The sequence below is a fragment of the Eretmochelys imbricata genome, chromosome 10 (assembly GCF_965152235.1).
Source record: "Eretmochelys imbricata isolate rEreImb1 chromosome 10, rEreImb1.hap1, whole genome shotgun sequence".
Taxonomy (NCBI): domain Eukaryota; kingdom Metazoa; phylum Chordata; order Testudines; family Cheloniidae; genus Eretmochelys; species Eretmochelys imbricata.
In genome coordinates, this window is record NC_135581.1 from 30,514,386 (window position 1) to 30,534,633 (window position 20,248).

Below are 20,248 nucleotides of genomic sequence, written 5' to 3' on the forward strand. Positions count from 1 at the left end.
TGAAGTCACAAGCAGAGCTGTGCCGGTAGCAGGGGAGGAAGGAGAGAGGAGCCTTTGCTCTGACTAAGAAGGGATCGGAGAGTTCCCGGGTGTACGGACTAGAGCCCAGCTGTTGCTCTGCTCTGATCTCTCCTCTCCCCATGGGCGGGCGGTTCTGTCTCCCTGCAGAATGAGTCCTTCTCCGAAAGAGGCTTGGGTGCCACTCTGCTTTCTCCACACCGACATTTCCACTTGATCCAGCACTCCCGTCTGCCCCCCGCTCTCGGCTTCCTTCCAGAGGGGCTGCCTGTGCACCTTGAGCCCAGCAGCACGAGGGGGCCACCATGCTGATAAAGGAGTATCGGATCTGCATGCCACTCACCACTGAAGAGGTAAGCGCTCGGCTGCTGTCCTGGGGGGCACTTGCGGGTGGAAGGGGCGGTGTGGGCTGGACCCCAGGCGGCTAAAGGATTCGATGGAACACTCTCCATTTGCTGCGAGGGACGTTGGGGCTCCAGATACACCAGTCACGAGGGAGTCTGCCCTTCCTGTGAGCCAGGCGACACTGCTCAGCACGAGGGGGTGCAACATAGCTGTCCCCGTGCATTCCAGAGCGCTGCTGTGGGGCAGATAGAGGGGCAGATAGCAGCAAGGGGCAGAGGAGCGGATCAGGGTCGGGAAGAGACACTGTACGGGGGGGGATAGCAGCAGGTGGGGAGAGGGGAGCAGGGTCTGATGGGGAGGAGGGGTGTGATGGGGCAGAGCAGGTAGGGGGGACAGAGATGGGGAGGGGGGATGAGGGTCTGACGCGGGAGGAGGGGTGTGATGGCAGAATAGGTTGGGGAAGGACAAAGGACATACGGGGTCTAATGGGAGAAGAGAGGAATGATGGGGTAGGATAGCAGCAGGCAGTAAAGGTGGGGAATTGGAGTGTAATGGGGTATAATAGAGAATAGGATTGCAGCAGGTGTGTGGGAGATGTGGGGGGATCTGGGATGGGGTGAGGGGTACGATGGAGCAGGAGTCAGCGGGGGATGAGGTGAGGAGCTGAGGGTGAGGGGTACGATGGGGCAGGAGGCAGCGGGAGGTGAGTTGGGGAGCTGGGGCTGTGATGGGGTGAGGGATGCGATGAGGCAGGGTGGCAGCAGGGGGGTGAGTGGGGAGCCGGGGGTGAGGGGTATGATGGGGCAGGGTGGCAGCAGGGGGGTGAGGTGGGGAGCCGGGGGTGAGGGGTATGATGGGGCAGGGTGGCAGCAGGGGGGTGAGTGGGGAGCCGGGGGTGAGGGGTATGATGGGGCAGGGTGGCAGCAGGGGGGTGAGGTGGGGAGCCGGGGGTGAGGGGTATAATGGGGCAGGGTGGCAGCAGGGGGGTGAGTGGGGAGCCGGGGGTGAGAGGTATGATGGGGCAGGGTGGCAGCGGGGGGTGAGGTGGGGAGCCGGGGGTGAGGGGTATGATGGGGCAGGGTGGCAGCGGGGGGTGAGGTGGGGAGCCGGGGGTGAGAGGTATGATGGGGCAGGGTGGCAGCAGGGGGTGAGGTGGGGAGCCGGGGGTGAGGGGGTATGATGGGGCAGGGTGGCAGCGCGGGGTGAGGTGGGGAGCCGGGGGTGAGGGGTATAATGGGGCAGGGTGGCAGCGGGGGGTGAGGTGGGGAGCCGGGGGTGAGGGGTATAATGGGGCAGGGTGGCAGTGGGGGGTGAGGTGGGGAGCTGGGGGTGAGAGGTACGATGGGGCAGGGTGGCAGCAGGGGGTGAGGTGGGGAGCCGGGGGTGAGGGGTATAATGGGGCAGGGTGGCAGCAGGGGGTGAGGTGGGGAGCCGGGGGTGAGGGGTATAATGGGGCAGGGTGGCAGCGGGGGGTGAGGTGGGGAGCCGGGGGTGAGGGGTATAATGGGGCAGGGTGGCAGCGGGGGGTGAGGTGGGGAGCCGGGGGTGAGGGGTATAATGGGGCAGGGTGGCAGTGGGGGGTGAGGTGGGGAGCTGGGGGTGAGAGGTACGATGGGGCAGGGTGGCAGCGGGGGGTGAGGTGGGGAGCCGGGGGTGAGGGGGTATAATGGGGCAGGGTGGCAGTGGGGGGTGAGGTGGGGAGCTGGGGGTGAGGGGGTACGATGGGGCAGGGTGGCAGCGGGGGGTGAGGTGGGGAGCCGGGGGTGAGGGGGTATAATGGGGCAGGGTGGCAGCGGGGGGTGAGGTGGGGAGCCGGGGGTGAGGGGGTATAATGGGGCAGGGTGGCAGCAGGGGGTGAGGTGGGGAGCCGGGGGTGAGGGGTATAATGGGGCAGGGTGGCAGTGGGGGGTGAGGTGGGGAGCCGGGGGTGAGGGGTATAATGGGGCAGGGTGGCAGCAGGGGGTGAGGTGGGGAGCCGGGGGTGAGGGGTATAATGGGGCAGGGTGGCAGCGGGGGGTGAGGTGGGGAGCCGGGGGTGAGGGGTATAATGGGGCAGGGTGGCAGCGGGGGGTGAGGTGGGGAGCCGGGGGTGAGGGGTATAATGGGGCAGGGTGGCAGTGGGGGGTGAGGTGGGGAGCTGGGGTGAGGGGTATAATGGGGCAGGGTGGCAGCGGGGGGTGAGGTGGGGAGCCGGGGGTGAGGGGGTATAATGGGGCAGGGTGGCAGCAGGGGGTGAGGTGGGGAGCCGGGGGTGAGGGGTATAATGGGGCAGGGTGGCAGCGGGGGGTGAGGTGGGGAGCCGGGGGTGAGGGGTATAATGGGGCAGGGTGGCAGCGGGGGGTGAGGTGGGGAGCCGGGGGTGAGGGGTATAATGGGGCAGGGTGGCAGTGGGGGGTGAGGTGGGGAGCTGGGGTGAGGGGTATAATGGGGCAGGGTGGCAGCGGGGGGTGAGGTGGGGAGCCGGGGGTGAGGGGGTATAATGGGGCAGGGTGGCAGCGGGGGGTGAAGTGGGGAGCCGGGGGTGAGGGGTATAATGGGGCAGGGTGGCAGCGGGGGGTGAAGTGGGGAGCCGGGGGTGAGGGGTATAATGGGGCAGGGTGGCAGCGGGGGGTGAGGTGGGGAGCCGGGGGTGAGAGGTACGATGGGGCAGGGTGGCAGCGGGGGGTAACAGTAAGGAGTCGGGGCTGTGAGGTGCAGGAGCTTGGATCTCGTCCCCCTATACCAAATGGGAGGATCCAGCTCGGAGCACGGGGGAAGGGGAGGAGTGGGGGTGGCTGGGGGCCATCCTAGAGCCAGGGCTGACCAGATCCAGCTGAGGGGCAAAGCTTCCTCCCTGTGATGTGTGTCTGGCCATGGAGAAAATGCCATGAACGAGGGCGAATGAGCTGGACAGCAGGGCTCTGGGGCTGCAAGAACTGACAGTAGAGGAGGGAAGATCCCCAGGGCGCCAGGCGGGGAGCCCTGCGTGGGTGGAGAGCTGGCGCTAGTGCCCCACCCACCTCCCCTCTCTGTGTCTCTCCTTCTCCCTGCCAGTCTCAGACTCCCCAGCCTCGGGATGGGGGGTCCACAGAGAGAGGAGCAGAGGGAGTGGGAACTGTCTGCACAGCAGAACGGGGAGAGCTCTGGGCTTCCAGCATCACGTGGGGGAGGAGGGAGCCAGGTAGGAGTGTGCAGCCTTCTGTGCCTGGGGTGGGACCTCCTGGGCATGTCAGCATCCAGCGGGCCCACAGCCGCAAGCCAGTCACGCACTCTAGTCCTGCTCCAGTATCAGGGCAGTGTTCTCAAACCCAGCCCATTGGCAGTGGGGTTCCAACCTCCACAGTGACACCAGCAGACTCGGGAGCTCCCTGCACTGCTGCTGTGTGGCTCGTCCTGGGGAATTTGTCCCGTGCTTCCAGGGGCTGAGCTGGGGACTAGGCTATAAGAGTGGATTTCTGATCCCAGTTCTGTTAGCAGTGCCATCGAGCAGTTCTTGGTGCGCATTTAGTGAGCAGTTGCTGAGGTCTGGGCTCTTTCCCCACTTTGCTGGAGGGGTCAAGTGCTGCGGGATCTAGCAGGCATGGAGCTGGGAGTAGATGATCTGCCTAGCACTGCGACTGAGTCACCGTGTGGCTGTGGGCACCTGCCTGAGTTTCCCCATCTGTAAAATGGGCTCAGCAATCCTGAGTTGTCACAGAGGTATTGAGCGATAGGGAGAGGGGGTCTGGTGGTGAGAGGGGACAAGCACAGGGTTAAAATGTGACCCACACCATGCAGAAGTTTGGGAGCCCTCTGTTCTGTGCTAAGAGCACTGGTGTAAGCCATAGCCTGCGGGATGCTGACTGTAGAACTGTCTCTTCTCAGGGGACCTGACACTCGGGGCTGCTAGTGTGTGCGAAGCGAAAGCGCTAGGCAGGAGCCGGTGGGGGCTAAGTGTGATGGCTTCCATGTGCGGTGGCAAGTGTGCGCCACCAGGTAAAAAGGCCAGTGACCAGCGGGCGGCATTTCCGAAAGCCTGCTGTAGGGTTATTTTCACTGTGGGAAAAAGCTAAGCAGAGTGGGGCAGGCGCATGACTTGGATGGAAAACCGCAGGGTGCAGTGGGAAGCAGCACTGCTGATTCAGTAACCGGTGCTCCTGGCTGTTCCCTAGCATGACCCCTGGAAGCTGCAGTGATGGATGTGCTAGAGATACCCATGCAGATAGGTACATGTTAAGGGCCACTGGGCTGCTGGACCCAAATCTACCCTTGTTTATGCCACTGTAAATCTGGAGTAGCGCCTATGAAGTCAAATGGAGTGACTCTGGTTTTACAGTCTTGTAACTGAGAGCAGAATTTGGCTCATTGCTGTTTGGAAGAAACATGAAACTCAGGTTCTGAGCACTTGTGAGCATCAAAACTCTGCCATAGCATGCTCTGAGAGAGACATAGCCCTGGCCCTATTCCAGCGAGGGGTCATTGCACTCTACCAATCATAAATTCCCCCGGCAGTTTCAGTTGGATACAGTATTCATCCCCACTCCCTGTCTTTAACTCTTGCGCAGGGTTGCGATGCACTGTTAAAACAGCTGCTCTGTTCCACTTCAGAGGTGGCTGCATGTTAGTGGCAGGGGAAGTTCTTCCTGTATGTGTGTGTTGTAAAGCGCTTTGGGATGGATTTGGATGAAATATGCTGTGTGGGGTAATTGTAAGATCACTCTGTCCACAGGGCCCATCTCTGTCTCGTGCCACAGACCTGCAACAATCCCAACTTCCCTGGCCCCATATGTTCCATGGCTGGGTGCTAGCCAGACATGCTGCTCTCCTGTACAAGAAATGGGCACATCATATCTGCCCATGGCCCCATTCACGACCTTGGTGTCGTGCCACCTATTTGGCACAGGTTTACTGAGGGCAGCTGGAGTCGCTGTGGGAAAAGGGACTTGGTGCCAGTAGCAGATTGAGAGGCGCATGCAAGTGGAAGGCAGCTGCTTGGGTCAATCCTTAGGCTCTATCTCACCAAGCAGATTGAGGGCTGACCTGTATGGCATGAGTGCAGGCGCACGCATGTGCTGGGAGCATATGGTTGATGGACGCAGAGAACTGCATTTGCTGGGAGAAGTGACCTGGAGGTAGAAGGGGTTGGTGCGGGTGGGGGGTTGAAGAGGAGAGCAGTGAGTTAGTGGGGCAGTGACTGGAGTGGGCCCCATGCAGGTAGACTTAGCTTCTAGCACAGCTGCGCCTGGCCCCAATCTCTAGCCAGTTCCACATCCAGACCTGCGTTCTCCCACAGGAGCTGATCTCTAGTTTCCAAACTGGCCAGAAAGTGCGTTGTGAGGAGGGGAGCTCGGGCAGGCTCTGCAATGCGGTCGTGGTCTGCGTCGGCCTGCTGTTCAACAGGACAAAGCGACAGCAGCTGTAGGGGGGTGGGGGGGGCAAAGGCTTCAAGCTGCCGTGCAGGGCTACAGTTTGTGGGCAGGAGGGGCCCTGGTGTGTATGAAAGACGGCCGGAGGGGAGGCTGTGGTTTGATAGCAGGCACGGAGCTCAGCATGGGAGCCCAGGGTCAGCTACATGTAAGGCCTCCCCCTGCACGGGAAGTGTCAGGCAGGCAGCTTCCTGCCTCCTGCAAAAGGCCTTCGTTACCGTGGCAGTGTGCGTCATGGAAACTTCCTCATCAACAGGTCTTCTGAGAAACTGAACCGAAGGTATGTTAAGATGCTGAGTGCGGAGAGCCCTGGGCAGCAGCCCTGCATAGCGCCCACGGTAATAGTGGCCCTGCTGTCACCCCTCCTGTCTGAGGCGCTCCAAGCGCTCTGCAAACACTCATTGATCAATGCTCGGGGGACCTGGGCACGCGAGAGCATTGCCTTTGTGTTATGTATGGGGAAGCTGAGGCACGGAGCCAGGCAGTGGCTTGCTCAAGCTCACTCAATGAGTGGCAGAGCTTGGAACAGAACCCAGAAGTCCTGACTCCCCAGGCCCCTCCTGTAACTATTGGGTGACACTTCCTGTCCTTATGGGGTTGTGCTGGTTTTTGGAGCTGTGGGAAGGGATAGGCATGTTGGATTTGCCATGGCAGATGGACGCATCCCAGCAAACCTACTTAGGCCAGCATCTCCCCTACTTTTCAGGGGATGGGACAATGCTATTGCCATGAAGGGGTGTGTGTGCAGGGGGAGAGGGGGGCTTGCGTTGGCCCATTTCCCCACACACACATTCACATACAGCTTATTCCCAGAAGCCTGAGATTTGACTGCCTTTATAGTGTTCACTTGTTTAGCTCCTCTGCCCAGTGCAAGTCCTCCCTAAGCCTGGCCCCTTTGGGCATGATTTTCTGAGGTGAGCACCTGCCGTTCCCACTGACTTTGGCTGGAGCCGTGGACACTCAGCTGTCGGAACTTGGCACCTCTGACATCCAGGTTCAGGTGGATGGGACTTGTGTGGAGCTTCCCCCAGCTTTCCCGTGGGTCGCATCCTCAGGCCGGGGCAGCCTCCTTTGGGTGGGACTGCCTGGCCTCTGAGCACCCACCCACTCCGCAGGAGTGAGGCAGGGAGAGTGATGCAATCTCTGCCCTGGTCAGCTGGCACCAGTGAAAGGGGGAACCTCCTGGTGGCTGGATGCATGTGTTCTGGGTGCTCTGGAAGAATGGGGCCCTGTGCAGCATCAGAGGCTGCCTCCGTTGTGTCTGGTTATTGACACTCCAAACTGAAATCCATGTTTTCGAGCACAGGGGTTGCAAGGCTTTCTCTTGGGCCAGCCAGGGTCACTGCAGCAGAAGCACAAAGCTGCCTGTGCATACATCCATATATTATTTGTACTGCTGTAGCGCCTACAGGCCACAACCGAGATCCAGGCTGTGCTAGGTGCTGTACAGACACCTAGGGCCTAAGCCCCGGATCTGAATTCGCTATTAGAGCTATGGCAAAAAGCCTTTAGTAGCCTGCAAGGTGAACCTATGACTTTTCCCTAGTGCTAACAACAATTGGCCTGTGATTGATTAAATACAACAGATTGAGGGTTCCTAGCTGTGGCACAAGAGCCCTGGGGTGATCTGGGGAAGCTGTCTGCGGCAATGCATGTGCTGATGGGATATAATTCAAGACAGCATGCGCTCCTCAAGCAATTAGTCTCCTTTAGCACGCAGTATTGTAGGATGAGGAGATCCAAGCTCTGAAGTGTTGTCAATAATTATTCCATGACTAATGCTGTGCATTGTCATTGCTTACAGCTAGCTGTACCTATGCCAGTAGCATAATACGAGCTCCAGAAGGGCTACGAGTATTTACCCCTAGTAACCTACAATATAGTTACAGGCAGCTACTTTTAGAAGCAGATCTTGACCTTATTCATGCTAACTGCTGTAGGCGTGTGCTAGTAGTGATTCCCCATGAGGCTAGCAGCAGTAGCATACAGCACACTGCCCATGCTTGCAGAGAGCTGTGAGGAGACCCATAGTAAGTTACACTGTCTGAGGTACAAAGCTGTGAGTTTATCTGTAGTAAGCTACTGTGCCCATAACTACCGAGACTGTTGATAAGCTTAGTAACATATAGGGAGCAGCAGTGGCATGCTTTAAAACTGAGTATATTGATAGTAATCTCAAATATCCACGCTTGCTGAGACCTCCCAAGTATCCGTCTTAGCATTGATGTAATATCAAACCATGTCTATGGAGAGCCATGGCTAATCTGCTTACAACACTGGTGCTTCGGGGTCCTCTGAGCTACACCCTAGTCTCTCAACAGTAAACTAGAGTGTTAATGTTTATGTAGAGGCATAAATTCCCATCGGCGAGCCCCAGTAATTACAGTAGGTCCACAGCATCCCTATACAAAGGTTACTTTGTAGCCTCGATTAGAAAGGGCCCATCAGCAATTTATTCAGGATGCCCACTAGCATGGCTTTCTCCAAATGTACTCTGGGGCCTGCAGGGTTGTCTATTTCTAGCGTGCTAAGAGAGCGAAGATTTCATGTTAGCATCTGGAGAACATCTACAGTTAGGTGAAGTGGAGATAAGATCTCTCTGGCCATTAGAATGATGAATAGGATCTTCAGTGGAACAATAAAATCATTATTATGCAGAAGCATCAGCAAATATTTTTCTTCTGCTCCCATGTTATTTGTTGAACAAAAAGTCAGTGTTCTTTTCAGCAGATGCCTCCAGAAGTGTTTATTGTGCTTGAAAAGTGGCGAACTATCTCCCGGCTCCACTTTATAAAGGGAAACGACAGATAGGCTAAAGATGGCTCCCAGTTGCTGTGACTGGAGCTGTCACTCCTGCCATTCCCTGGTTTCAGTTGGGAGGGATCTGGTAGTACAGTTCAGTGGCTAGAGCCCTGGACTGGGATTTGGGAGATCTGGCTTTCTGTATGACTTTGAGCAGCTCACTTCCCACATGTGTGCCTCAGTTTCCCCTTTGAGCCCTTATCTGTTTAGATTGTAAACTCATTGGGTCAGGGACTGTCTTGCATGATGTATGTACAGTGCCTAGCACAATGGAGCCCTAAATCTCAGCTGGAGTCTATAGGCACTACTGTACTACAGTTGTTTATAAAGGATGATTGTGGCCTGGAGCCATGGCATTCCAAGCAAGCAGCGTCCCTCCCTGGACACCCTGAGAATATCCTGGTTAAAATGAGGTTAAGTCTGACATGGGGCTGAGCAAACAGCCCAGGCAGCCAGTGGAAGAGCACTTGGAAGCTGACCCGCTTGGAGTGGTTCATGTTTGCACAGTAGAAACTAGCCCTTTTTGTGGTGCTGTTTGAGCTTCACCAGCCAGACTGTTTGCAATATCCCATGTGAGCGGGAGGCTCTGCTAAGACACTGAGACTCAGTCTGAGGGGACAGAATTATCAGCTTCCTTGACTCCATCTAGCCTGGCTGGAGGCCTGAGGATGTGCCTGAAAGAGTCTGAGTGTGCTAACCTCCTCTCCTCCCCTGTACCCCGGCTGCTGGATGGAGTGACTTACCATACGTGCCTTTAGAAACAGAACATGCTCTCCCTGCTCTAGGCCTCAGGATTGGAGGCGGCTGTGTGGCCTACTGGGACGAGCTTGGACTAGGAGCTGGGATCATCCTTGTACGGGTCTGGGGCCACAGGGAGGTTTCCTAGGGTCAGCTCCAGAGACATCAGTTTGCGCACTTGTCCTCCAAGTGAGTCAGTTGCATTATCCGCAGGAACCCAGGATTATCCCAGCTTCTGCGCCGTGCTCTTCCCAGTAGGCCACACAGCCTCCTCCGATCCCGAGGCATGGGGCAGGGAACGTGTGTTCTCTTCACTGGCTGCAGGCAATCGACTGAGGCATGAAATGAGATCATTGCGGGGAGAGGCATAGACTCCAGTTACAAAAAGAAATGGGCCTTAGCCCCATGTCATGGGTAATGCCAGCACTCCCTGCTCAGCCGAGAGGACTGTCAGAACAGAAAACAATGGAGTGTTCCAGCCACAGATCCCCCAGCTCTGAGCTCTCAGTCAGCCCTGGTTGTTTGTCTATGACAGCAGCAGTGCAGGGGTTGCTCTCTGGATGAGCTGGAGAGTTAGCCAGGAAGCCCAGGCCCAAAGGTCATTGTGTGGATGTAGAGCTTTCATTACTCACTGTTATTTGTATTGTAGCAGCAGCTAGAGTCCCTGAGCAAGGCCAGAGTCCCCTCATGCTAGGGGCTGTGAGCCTGAGACCTGACAGGCTAAACAAACGAAGGGCTGGAGGGGAAACTGAGGCACCGGGAGGTGAAATTACTTGCTCAAGGTCGTGCTGCAGTTCAGCAGCAGAGCTGAGAATAGAACCCAGGTCTCTTGAGCCCCAGTCCAGTGCCTCTATTAAGCCCCAAGTCCCTCTGTTCAAAGGGAGTGTAGTTTCTTTAAGGCCCTACCCACTCGATGGGAGAGACGACTGCACCGTGGCTTAGATTTGCAACACTCAGGTGTCTCACCAGGTCTGCCTATAGTACCTTTTCCTCAGCCTGACTGAGACCCTGGCAGGGCGCCCTCAGACTGCGTCTCCAGGGAGATCCCCGCCAGGAGGGAACAACTCTATACTCCCCCGCTCGGGGAGGGGGCGGGGGGAAGCGAGCCCCGGCCTGGTGCCGCCGAGGCTCCTGCAGTGGCAGGCAGGTGTGAACGGACATGCTCTCAGCTGATAGCTTATCTGCTCAGCTCTGTTTCCATGTGCCGTGCTCATTATTAATATTTACACAGGCAGCAGTGCTGGGTAATGGATGGGAAGGCCGAGCTGCTGCTGACAATGGAGGCTGACTCAGCCAGCCGCGGGGAGACGGCAGCTAGAACCTTAGTACAGCCCCATGGCCTAGTAGGGGGAACTAACAGCTGGGCTCTGCTCCCCAGCCTGTGCTACCAGGGTCCTCCGCTGGGAGAGGCTTGGACAGGAGCAGCTGGGAGCTCCCCTACATCCAGTGCTCCTGTCCTGCTCCCTTCAGCACCCCCTGCCAGGAGAGGCCAGGACTTCAGTGGCTATGAGTGGCTGCAACAACTCCTGCTGTGGGAGGATAACACAGGATCTTCCCCTCTTCCTGCTCTTTATCTGTGCCCAGCTGGGACAGGTTTGGGGCCAAGGCAGGGATCCACTGGGGTCTGTGATATGAACAAAGACCAGGCAGTTATTCCTGAGGCAGCATGGAGGGGACAGGGAAGTCAGTTGGGGGGCTGAGCTTCAGCCCCACCCTTTTCAGCCTCAGGAAACAATAAAAAATCCAGAGGCCTCTAATGAGGGCTGATTGAGTTCCTCTGAAAGGTCCCACTTGGCCCCTCCCCCAGCCCTCCTCCTTCCCCCCAGGAGGGCTGGGGGTTTTGTGGTGGAGTTTGAAGAGCTGCTTGGAAAGTGAGAATAGGGGTAAATACCTCCTCTCCCCCGGTCCCTGGGGGCACAGAGGTCTTTGCCAGCTGCAGGACCACAGCCATCCCCTGTGGAGGTATGGGGGTAGGGGAGTCCAGGGGCTGTACCCCCCTCTGTCTGCAGGATGTGTCAGTGGGCAGGGCTGGTGGATGTACCACAATGCACCCCCCTCCTCGCCACTGAGAGGTCACATGGGGTGCCACTGAGTAACATGAGGTGCTGTCACCCCTTTCTTCTCCTGCAGACAGCCACGCCCCGTTTCTCCTTGCCTTGCTGAATGAGGGTATTCAGCCTGGGTGCTGGGCCCCGTTGTCCACCTCTGCCCCCCCATGCAACTCTGGGTGCTACCATCCTCAACATGGGCCAGGCTCCCACACGGTGGCACCCTGCATGATTTGGCGCAGCCTCCTTTTGCTTGGGGCTGGAGCACGCTCAGTGGGGTGACAGGAAGGTCTGGGACCCACCTGCTCTAGAGAGGCCTTCAGCTCTGCTAGGCCCTCAGCTTGCATGGAGCGGCCAGGCCTTTTGCTCAGCCATGCCAGCTGGGGCTCACGGTGGGGTGGGGAGGCCGAGGGCAGAGTCAGCCACATGATGCTGTGCTCACAGTCCCCCACTCCAGAGCCTCCTCTACCAGCTGGCTGGTGCTGCCATGGCAACCCAGGGCTGCACTCTCCCCACACCCTGACCCCCAGACTGTGGCAGTGGAGGGGAGCTGGGTGCTGATTGCATCCCCTGAGTGGTGTGCATAGTGGCTGCTCCACACCATATGCTGCCCTCTAACTGGTGAATGAGTGGGGTGGGGCAATAATGAGGGGTGACTGGCCCCTGCTGAGCCACAGCGAAGGTCGGGATACGGGCTGGGTCTGAACCCGTTTCCTCTCGCTGTGGTGCTGGTTCACGCACGGGGCCCTGGAAGGGTGGCGTTCGGGCGACCGGGGGTGCGAACCCTGGTGGCTCTGGGGGTGAATGACATGAGTGAGGAAACCACAGAGGATCTAAGAAGCAGCCCTGTAGTGCAGAAGCAGAGGCCGTGGTTATCGCTCGTATGTCGCTCTATGCTCCCCCAGAGCTGTCTCGGGTCAGGCTTCCCTGGGCTAGGTGTGCAGCCATATTCCCACCCACCAGGAGGGAGCCTCTTGCTCTTCTCCGCAGCACCCCCTGCTGGTAAGTGCAGGGCACAGTGCCCATGTCTAGCCTTCCCCTGCTAGGAGGTGTTTTCCCTCTCAAAACAATGGTCTGCACAAAGCACTGTGCCATGAGCTGCTGTTGCGGGGGGTGCAGAGCGGGAGGGTGCAGATGCCTAGGGCTGGATGTAGACTTTGGAATCCCTCTGTCGCCCCTGGTAACAGCGACCCCTTTAGGCCAAGGCTGGAGCAGGGTGGGAAAGCCTAGGGTTGAATGCATGTTGGCTCCGATGCTGTGTGGTGCTGAGAGCCCTCAAATCCCATTGACTTCACCTGGAGTTGAGGGCTCTCAGCACATTGCAGGTTCAGGCCCTAGGTTTCCTGTGGACCGAGAGAAGGGTGATGACAAGGTTGGGGAATCGGGTGGTGTGGGGCTAAAGCAGTGTGCAGGCGGGAGTTGGAGAGGTGGGAGCAGCCCCAGTGGAGGTGGAGCGTGAACTGCTCTCTCCCCTAGAAAGGGAGGAGCCCTGCAGTGTGGGGGTACGGACCTGCTGCTCGGGAGCATGGCCTAATGCAAGAACAGGCGGTCTCCGTTCCCCTTTTTGCCCTCAGCGTGAGCCGGGGGCGAGGGGTGGGGTGGGAAAGCATGGTGGAGCCTTCCATTCCATGAAGCTACCTACAAGACATGCACGTGCCTCATCCACCTAGTGTTTGCATCCCTTGACGAAGGGGAGTGCCAGCCAGCAGTGTGCAGCAACGGGGGAGTTGTGAACAGGGTGCCAGCTGCGTTGGGGCCAGTCCCATTTAATATCCTCATTAATGACCTGGCAGGGAGAGTAAACAGCAAGTTAATGAAATTCCCCGATGATTCTAAATTGGGAGGAGCGGCAAATAAGAGCCAGGGCAGAGTATTCATCCAAAGGAAACATGAAGAGAAAAGGAAAACCAAGGATCAGCTTGCAAAATGCACACAAATAACACGGGGAGGGAGAAAAACAAACCATTCTATGGGGGGGTGGGGGAGCCTAGACAGCCCGGGTAGCCCCAGGGTAGTGTGTACCGTGCACTGGAGTTTGCCGTGTGATATGGCAGGGAAAACAAAGGCTCATACACTGTAGGGTGGCATATGCAGTAGTGTCTCAGAGTGCGGAGGTGCTAGGTTCTCTGGCCAGCTCTGGGGTGCTGCGCTGTGCTGAATTCTCCAGTCATTTACCCCAGTGAGAGTGCAATGCTCCCCCAGGCAGCGGCAGCATTTTATGCTCTTTTTGTACTGGTGTAAGCGACCCCAGGTGGAGAACTGGGCCCATTGTGTTCATTTCTGGGCTCTGCCTTACTAGAGAGGGATTGACTAATGGGAGCTTTTCAGAGAGGAGGAGCAAAATACCAATTGGGAGAGACTGAACGGTGGGGAAAGCTAAGCGAAGAGTGAGGAGACTGCGGCAAGTCTGCGAAGGGTGTAAATGCCAAGGCAGGAGAGGAATTGTTTGGGGTGGGCTGCAAGCGGGAGTGATGGGAGCAGGTGATAAAAGGGAAAAGGTGGGCAGGACCCCAGGAGAAAGAAGCCTGATGGAAAGGAGAGGTCTGTGGCCAGTTTCCCAAGGAAGGGTTAGCAGCCCTTGGAAACGTCAAGCTCTGCCGGGCAGAATGCTACTCGCTGTAGAGTTGGGAACAATCCTGCATTGGCTGAAGAGGGGCCTCTCTCGCCCTGCACCTTACAGCAGCGTGGAATCCCTGCTCATGTCCCTTCTTGTTGCAGTACCGCATTGGACAGCTCTACATGATCAGTAAGCACAGTCACCAGGAGAGCGAAAAAGGCGAGGGTGTGGAGGTGGTGAAAAATGAGCCGCACGAAGACCCTGTCCACGGGCCTGGCCAGTTCACCGAAAAACGTGTGCACCTGTCCAGGTGAGAGTTCTCCTCTGAGCTATCCCCGGGTGGTCATCCACAAAGCACAGGCTACTTCTGCCGTTGTCCCTGGGGGCTGAGCGCTGGGTTAAGGCTTCCCTAATGAACACCGTCTTTCCTGAGTGAGGGGCCCCGATCGCAACCCTGACATCTTGGAGGGTGTTTTATTAAACCCCATTTGACAGTGGTGGGGCTGCACCTCTCTTTTTGTTCTGTTTGTACAGCACCTTGCACAGTTCAAAGTGGGCTCCTAGGTGCTACCACACTGCTAATCATAAATAATAATGTAGTGCTGTGGCTCTAGAATGGCTACAGTACAAGCAGCAGCAGTGCACGCTCCCCCTACATGTTGCCACGTGAGAGCCCTCACCTCTACGGGCAAGAGGACAGTGCAGCCTCTGGGACCCAGTCAGTCTTTGGCCTCTCTGCTGAGACCGGTCCAGTTAGAGCCAGCGCTGATAGAGGGCTTGTGATGTGGACACTTCTCCACAAGACTGAGATCCCCAGCGGATTTCACACAGGGCCACCAAACAGCAAGGATGGGATTAGAACCTGCAGTCTGGTTCTCCTGTCCCCTATGTGCCAGCTCGCTTCTCTCTCCATGCTTTTTGCATCTAGCCTTTGTTCCGGGCTCTCCAAAGACCTGGTCACTGGATCGTACTTGTTCTCTGTGTTGGTTTCTCTTTGAAATCCCTTGGGCTCTCTCCAGCACCGTCCCCCCACCGTTTCTTTCTCTGACTCACCCCTCACCCAAAGCACTAACTCACCTACAACTCAGCCAATCATTTGCATTTGAAAGGTTGCTTTCACCCACCCCGGGGAGCAGAATCCCAAGAAGTATGTGACACATCCGCTACAGTGACATGGACTTCTTAGTAGCAAGAGCTCCTGAGGTTCTTGCTGATCTGGTCCCTATCCCCAGCCGCTTTGTGTCTTTTCCTCTTGCATTTCAAGATGGTGTTATATCCTCCAGGCAAAGCTCTCCTCTTGTGTTAAGTCCCAGATGGTCCTGATAGGGAATCCCGCTCCCTGCAAATGTAGCTCACAGGAAATCAACGGTTGCAGAAATAACTCTTGGGGCCCATCCAGGCACCACGTCCCAGCATTGTCTCACACTAGCTGCCACAGATTAATGTTCCCACCTGCCAGCAGGAGGAGCATGTACATCAGTATCCCCTTTACTCCGGCTCAGCTTTGATTCCTACTCCAGCTGGCATGTCCCCTTCGGAGCCTCCTCTTGAGTGATCCTTGAGCACGATGGATTAATAGCTTCCCCGATCCGAGAAAAGGCCACTTCAGCTCTGCATCTTGAGAAGCAGCAGCCGGGCCAATTAGCACCTCTCCCTAATTTATTGGCGTTTGGTAGCGGCCTCCAGGTGTCTGAATCCCAATGAGTTCCTTAAGGCGAACGGCGGCTGCATTGGAGCAGCACGAGGAGAGCTGTGCTGGGCACCCAGGTGGCTCAGGGAAGCCACTAGTGCAGGGATCGGCAACCTTTGGCACGTGGCCCGTCAGAGAATCCGCTGGCGGGCCGGGAGGGTTTGTTTACCTGCAGCGTCTGCAGGTTCGGCTGATCGCAGCTCCCACGGGCCGCGGTTCACCGTTCCAGGCCAATGGGGGCTGCGGGAAGCGGCGCAGGCCGAGGGATGTGCTGGCTGCCGCTTCCCGCAGACCCCATTGGCCTGGAACGGCAAACCGCGGCCCGTGGGAGCTGCGATCGGCCGAACCTGCAGACGCTGCAGGTAAACAAACCCTCCCGGCCCGCCAGCGGATTTCCCTGACGGGCCGTATGCCAAAGGTTGCCGATCCCTGCATTAGGGGCTGTGGATGCTGCGGGTCAGGCGTGCTTTGCTCTTGGAGAGCTCTCATCTGAGCATCTAGGTGCTTTGCTAACGTGAGCAGAATCTCGCGGTGGGTCAGTCTCCTTGTCCCCACCCCACATATGGAGAGAGAGGGGAAGTGACGTGTCCAAAGCTACCAAGCGGGTCAAAGGCAGCGCTAGCAATAGACCCCAGGAGTCCGAGCTCCCAGCCCTAGATTGCGCTATTGTATAAATCTTCCCAGAGTGTCTGCTGCCGGTTTACAGAACCTGCTGGTAAATGGGCACCATGAGCAGGGCAGGACGGATAGTGCAGGGGCTCGTCCCTGAGGATTACTAGGCTCTCTTCATGGGGCTTGGCAGTGGGCCATCCTTGCACATTCAGAGAACTCAGCCATCTAAGAACCCCCTGCTCCCCACCATGGTCATGTCAATTCCTAACCCCAGTCAATCTGTTCCAGCTGATCTCATCCCCAGACTCTCTGAGTCACCCGGGGTGATGTCTGGAACCCCGCTGCTCCCAGCCCTCCTCTCCAAGGCCCTCTGGGGTGCTGGGTGGCTGCTTGCCCCATCTTCCTTCTTTAACGAGTCCCCAGGTAGGTTACTGCCTTCCCAACTGCAGTGTGTCCTCAAGCAGGGGGTGGTCAGGAGGCAGAAGTCAGCCCCATAGTTAGTGGTGGCGGGGCCAATGGCTGCAGTTGAGAGCACATTTCCCAAGGGGTCCAGAGTGAATAACGACCATCTGCTCCCAGGGAGGGAGCCCTGTCTCTCCCCACTGGGGGGAAACACCCCATCCTCAGCCACCGGCTGCTGGCAACACCAGCGCTCCACTCTGGGCTCCAGGAGCTGCGCTCTCCCATTCTGCTCGCTAGTAATGGACACACCCCGCTGGGTTACACATAAGTGCCCAGTCTCTGGTCTTCTGGACACCCACAGTGTGCACCGAACCACTGCCTCCGGGAAGCAGGGTCCCCCCATTTATGGGTTTCACCTTCGCAAAGTTTGCACAAGGCCCCTCGCCAGTCTGCAGTAAAACCAAACAGAGCTGGAGACAGAGATTCAAATAAAAGCAAGTCAAAGGGTTTGGAAACAAAAGGTTACCAGTAAAGGAGAAACATGAACCCCACTCGATAGCCTGTACTTATTCCCAGGTTACTTTCCCATCTAAGGTATTTTTCACCCAATGGTTAGTCTTTGCAATGCTTGTCCAGTTCAGAAAGTTGGAATCCACCTTTCATGAGACAGCCCCTCTGGCAGAATTTCTCCTCTGTAAAGGATACCCCAGCTCACCCCACCACCAATTCTTCTGCTCCTCTATACTCACATGCTATTGTCTCTTAGCCCAGGGCCCTACGTCTTCAGAGCACCCTCCTGCAGTTCCTTTGTTTTTGTAAATGCCCAAGTCTCCACCTGGGCCACAGTAAACACATTGCTGTCTTCTTGGAGGGATCTCCATTACGTCTGCCCCAAGACCCCACCTCAGCTCAGGAGACAAGACTCACTTTGCAACCTAATAGTCTATATTTTGCATATCTCTTAACCTATTAGTCCTGTTCAACCCCCTTGCAGTAACCATGACAATCAGCTAGTTCTTAGCTTTCATCTCCTTCGGTGAAACACAGAGAAGATGGGGTAATATACCTGCCTGGGTAGGTTTGTGTCACACCCCATATGGCAGAGAAGGCGGTCAGGCTGTTTTCTGACCCCCTTTCCCTCCTCACACACCGTAACCTTTTGCCCCAAAGATCCAGTGAGTCTGGAAGGAGCAAAGGCTCTGTCTAGCAGCCCTGCTCAAGAAGGAAAACGGTGTCAGTCAACTGATGCACCATAGAGAGCTCTAGGGAGAACGCCCCAGGCTGGCTCAGAGTTTGGAAGTCAGACTACAGCCCTGTGGGGAGAGTGTTGGTTGTGAGGCGGGGCTTGTGCAGGGATCGCCCCAGCGTGATGGGTTCTGTCCTGTTCACGCAAGCTAAGTGATGATAATGTGCTGAGTGCACCAGCCATGTGCAGGGCACTCCTTAGAGCTGTCAGGAGGCAAGTTCCCTGCCCCCCACATTCTAAATGCTTTCTGGTTAGAAATCCTTTTCAAAGCCTGGCCAGACGCTGGGGCCATATACCTGATCAGACTGTTGGTCCATCTCGCCTGGTGTCTGACTTCTGGCAGTAGCCAGTAGTTGATGTTTCAGCCAACCCCCACGCTGGTTGCATGCTGTCTAGCAGCACAGTGATCAGCTTACTCCTTGATACCTGCCAAATGGAGCAATTTGCATCTGGCCTGCTCACACCTAGCGCTCCTTTCAGTTTGTATTTAGTCACGAGCCTCCCTGGGGCTGAACATGTCTTCCCTGTTCTCGTAAGGTGTCAGTCTGCCCATGACTCCGGAGAGAGTTGCAATCTCTCTCTCTGAGCCCTTATTGCTGAGACAGGAGATGACTCTGGGGGGCCGCTCCAGAATGAAAAATGCAGACAGCTTGCTAGCGAGCTCAGTGCTGCCACCTAGTCCAGCCGCGCTGCAAAATACCTGTTATTAAAAGCACACCAGCAGGTTAAAAACCCTACCATGCTGCTGCACTGAGCTTTGCCAATTGCCTTGGAAAGCTAAATAAGTATTTGCCAATAGATCAGCTCAATATTTGCAGTATTCAAGCTATTCCCTATGACTCATATAGGGAACTACAAGGAAATAACTCAGCCACTATTTAGCTAAGGTAACAATGGCAAGGTTTTAAGGGCCAGCTCTTATATTTTAAAGTAGCTCCTTATTGAAGTATTAACAATTGTGATTAGAATGGAAAGAGCTTTAGAAACCTCATGTGCCTGTCATCACTGTCACTGGCTGTTCCCTTTTTGCATAGCACTCCTCAGGAGCTGGAAAACTGGGTTAGTCAGTTTTGGTCAGTTTCACTTTGAGGTTCTCATTCAGCTAAGGGGGGAAGAGATAATCTGCTTCAAGCTTGTGTTCCCTTTTTTGACCCGAGGGCTAGCCAGAATTCGAGTCTTGTAGTCTTTTCCAGTTGGGGGGAAAAATTGATGATGGAGTCTGGTAGTGTTAAGCAATTTTGTTTGTTTCCAAGAAACATACGAAGTCCTGTTTCCCTGAATGCAGGAGGAGCCAAAAGAACAGAAGATCGTATCTTTGCTTACAGCCCCATGCCTCCAGGCTGTGTGTGTCTTTTGCCCCTTCTTATTAGTCTCTTTCTCTCACACACACACCCCGCTCCCAAGGCAACACCCTGTGGACCCCTGTGCCTTCGTAGTTCAAATTGTTAGGGTGGGCTCTCGTACCCCCTTTGTCTTAGGTGAGTCTGCTCAGCTGTCTCTTACAGCTGTCTTCAATGAGGGGTGGTGGAGGCTCATGCTCACACCTGACAATGTAAAGGGTTAAGCCAACCCACAACACTTGGAACTGGGAGTACAGGAGAGCTGAGTTTTCTTGCAACGGTGTCACTGTTTGGGCTAGTCAGTTATGCCCAATTTCCAAAGTTGGGTGACTAACGTTCCCATATACAGGCCTCGATTCCGCAAAAGGGACCCACCCGTCCACACCCTTAGGCTTACCTCCAGTCCCTTGGAAAGCAGTGGGACTCCTCATCGGCATTTGCAGAACGGGGACTGTAGGTGCCAAGATCAGTGATCTGATTTACAGAGGTGCTGAGCTCTTGCAGGGAAATGGAGGGTGCAGTGGCTGGGAACCTCTGTGCAGGCGGCACTTGTTTAGGTGCCTGAACATGGATTGAGAAGCTGAGTTTGAGGTGCCCAGCTCTGAAAACGTTGGCCCAAGCCTTTTGGCGTTGGATGAAGCAGGAGAGAAAAATGGGCACTACTGAGGCAGCCGAGGAAGGCAGAGCCTGTCCTCCCACCCAGTGGCAGTGCAACACTAAAGATCTGTGTGTCCGGCTCGTTACAGCCCCACAGCCTGATCTTGCCACATACAGAGCTCGCATTGACTCCAGGGGCCATGCCAGACCCATAGAGGGACTGCAGGGACTCCAGCAGAGTCACCAAAGTATTTTATGGGCACAGAGTCCTAGGGTTGGTCCAGGATTCTCTGTCTTTCTCAGGGCATCCCTACAGCTGAGTTGGAGAACCCAATTACATGACCACTGCAAACTGTAGTGTAGACAGGACTCTTTAAACAAGCTGAGACCCAGGGCTGTCCGTGGCTTTAGCCCCGTTACAAGGACTCAGATGGGTTCTGCCTACACTATAGTGCTTAGTTGTCTGATA

The 20,248-nt window shown here is 56.3% G+C and overlaps 1 protein-coding gene across 2 annotated transcripts in view; it reads left to right on the forward strand.

The window, feature by feature from the left end:
- Nucleotides 1-282: 282 nt before the first annotated feature.
- The window catches only part of LOC144271271 (cytoplasmic phosphatidylinositol transfer protein 1-like), a 34,712-nt gene continuing 14,746 nt past the window's right edge, over nt 283-20,248 (forward strand). The window contains exons 1-2 of one of the 2 annotated variants that reach the window (XM_077828504.1): nt 283-371; nt 14,054-14,202. In XM_077828504.1, the coding sequence (XP_077684630.1) occupies nt 324-371; nt 14,054-14,202 (197 nt within the window). In that variant the 5' untranslated portion in view covers nt 283-323. Of the gene's footprint in view, nt 372-11,251; nt 11,300-14,053; nt 14,203-20,248 lie in introns of those variants that run through there. The other variant, XM_077828505.1, reaches the window with a different exon arrangement.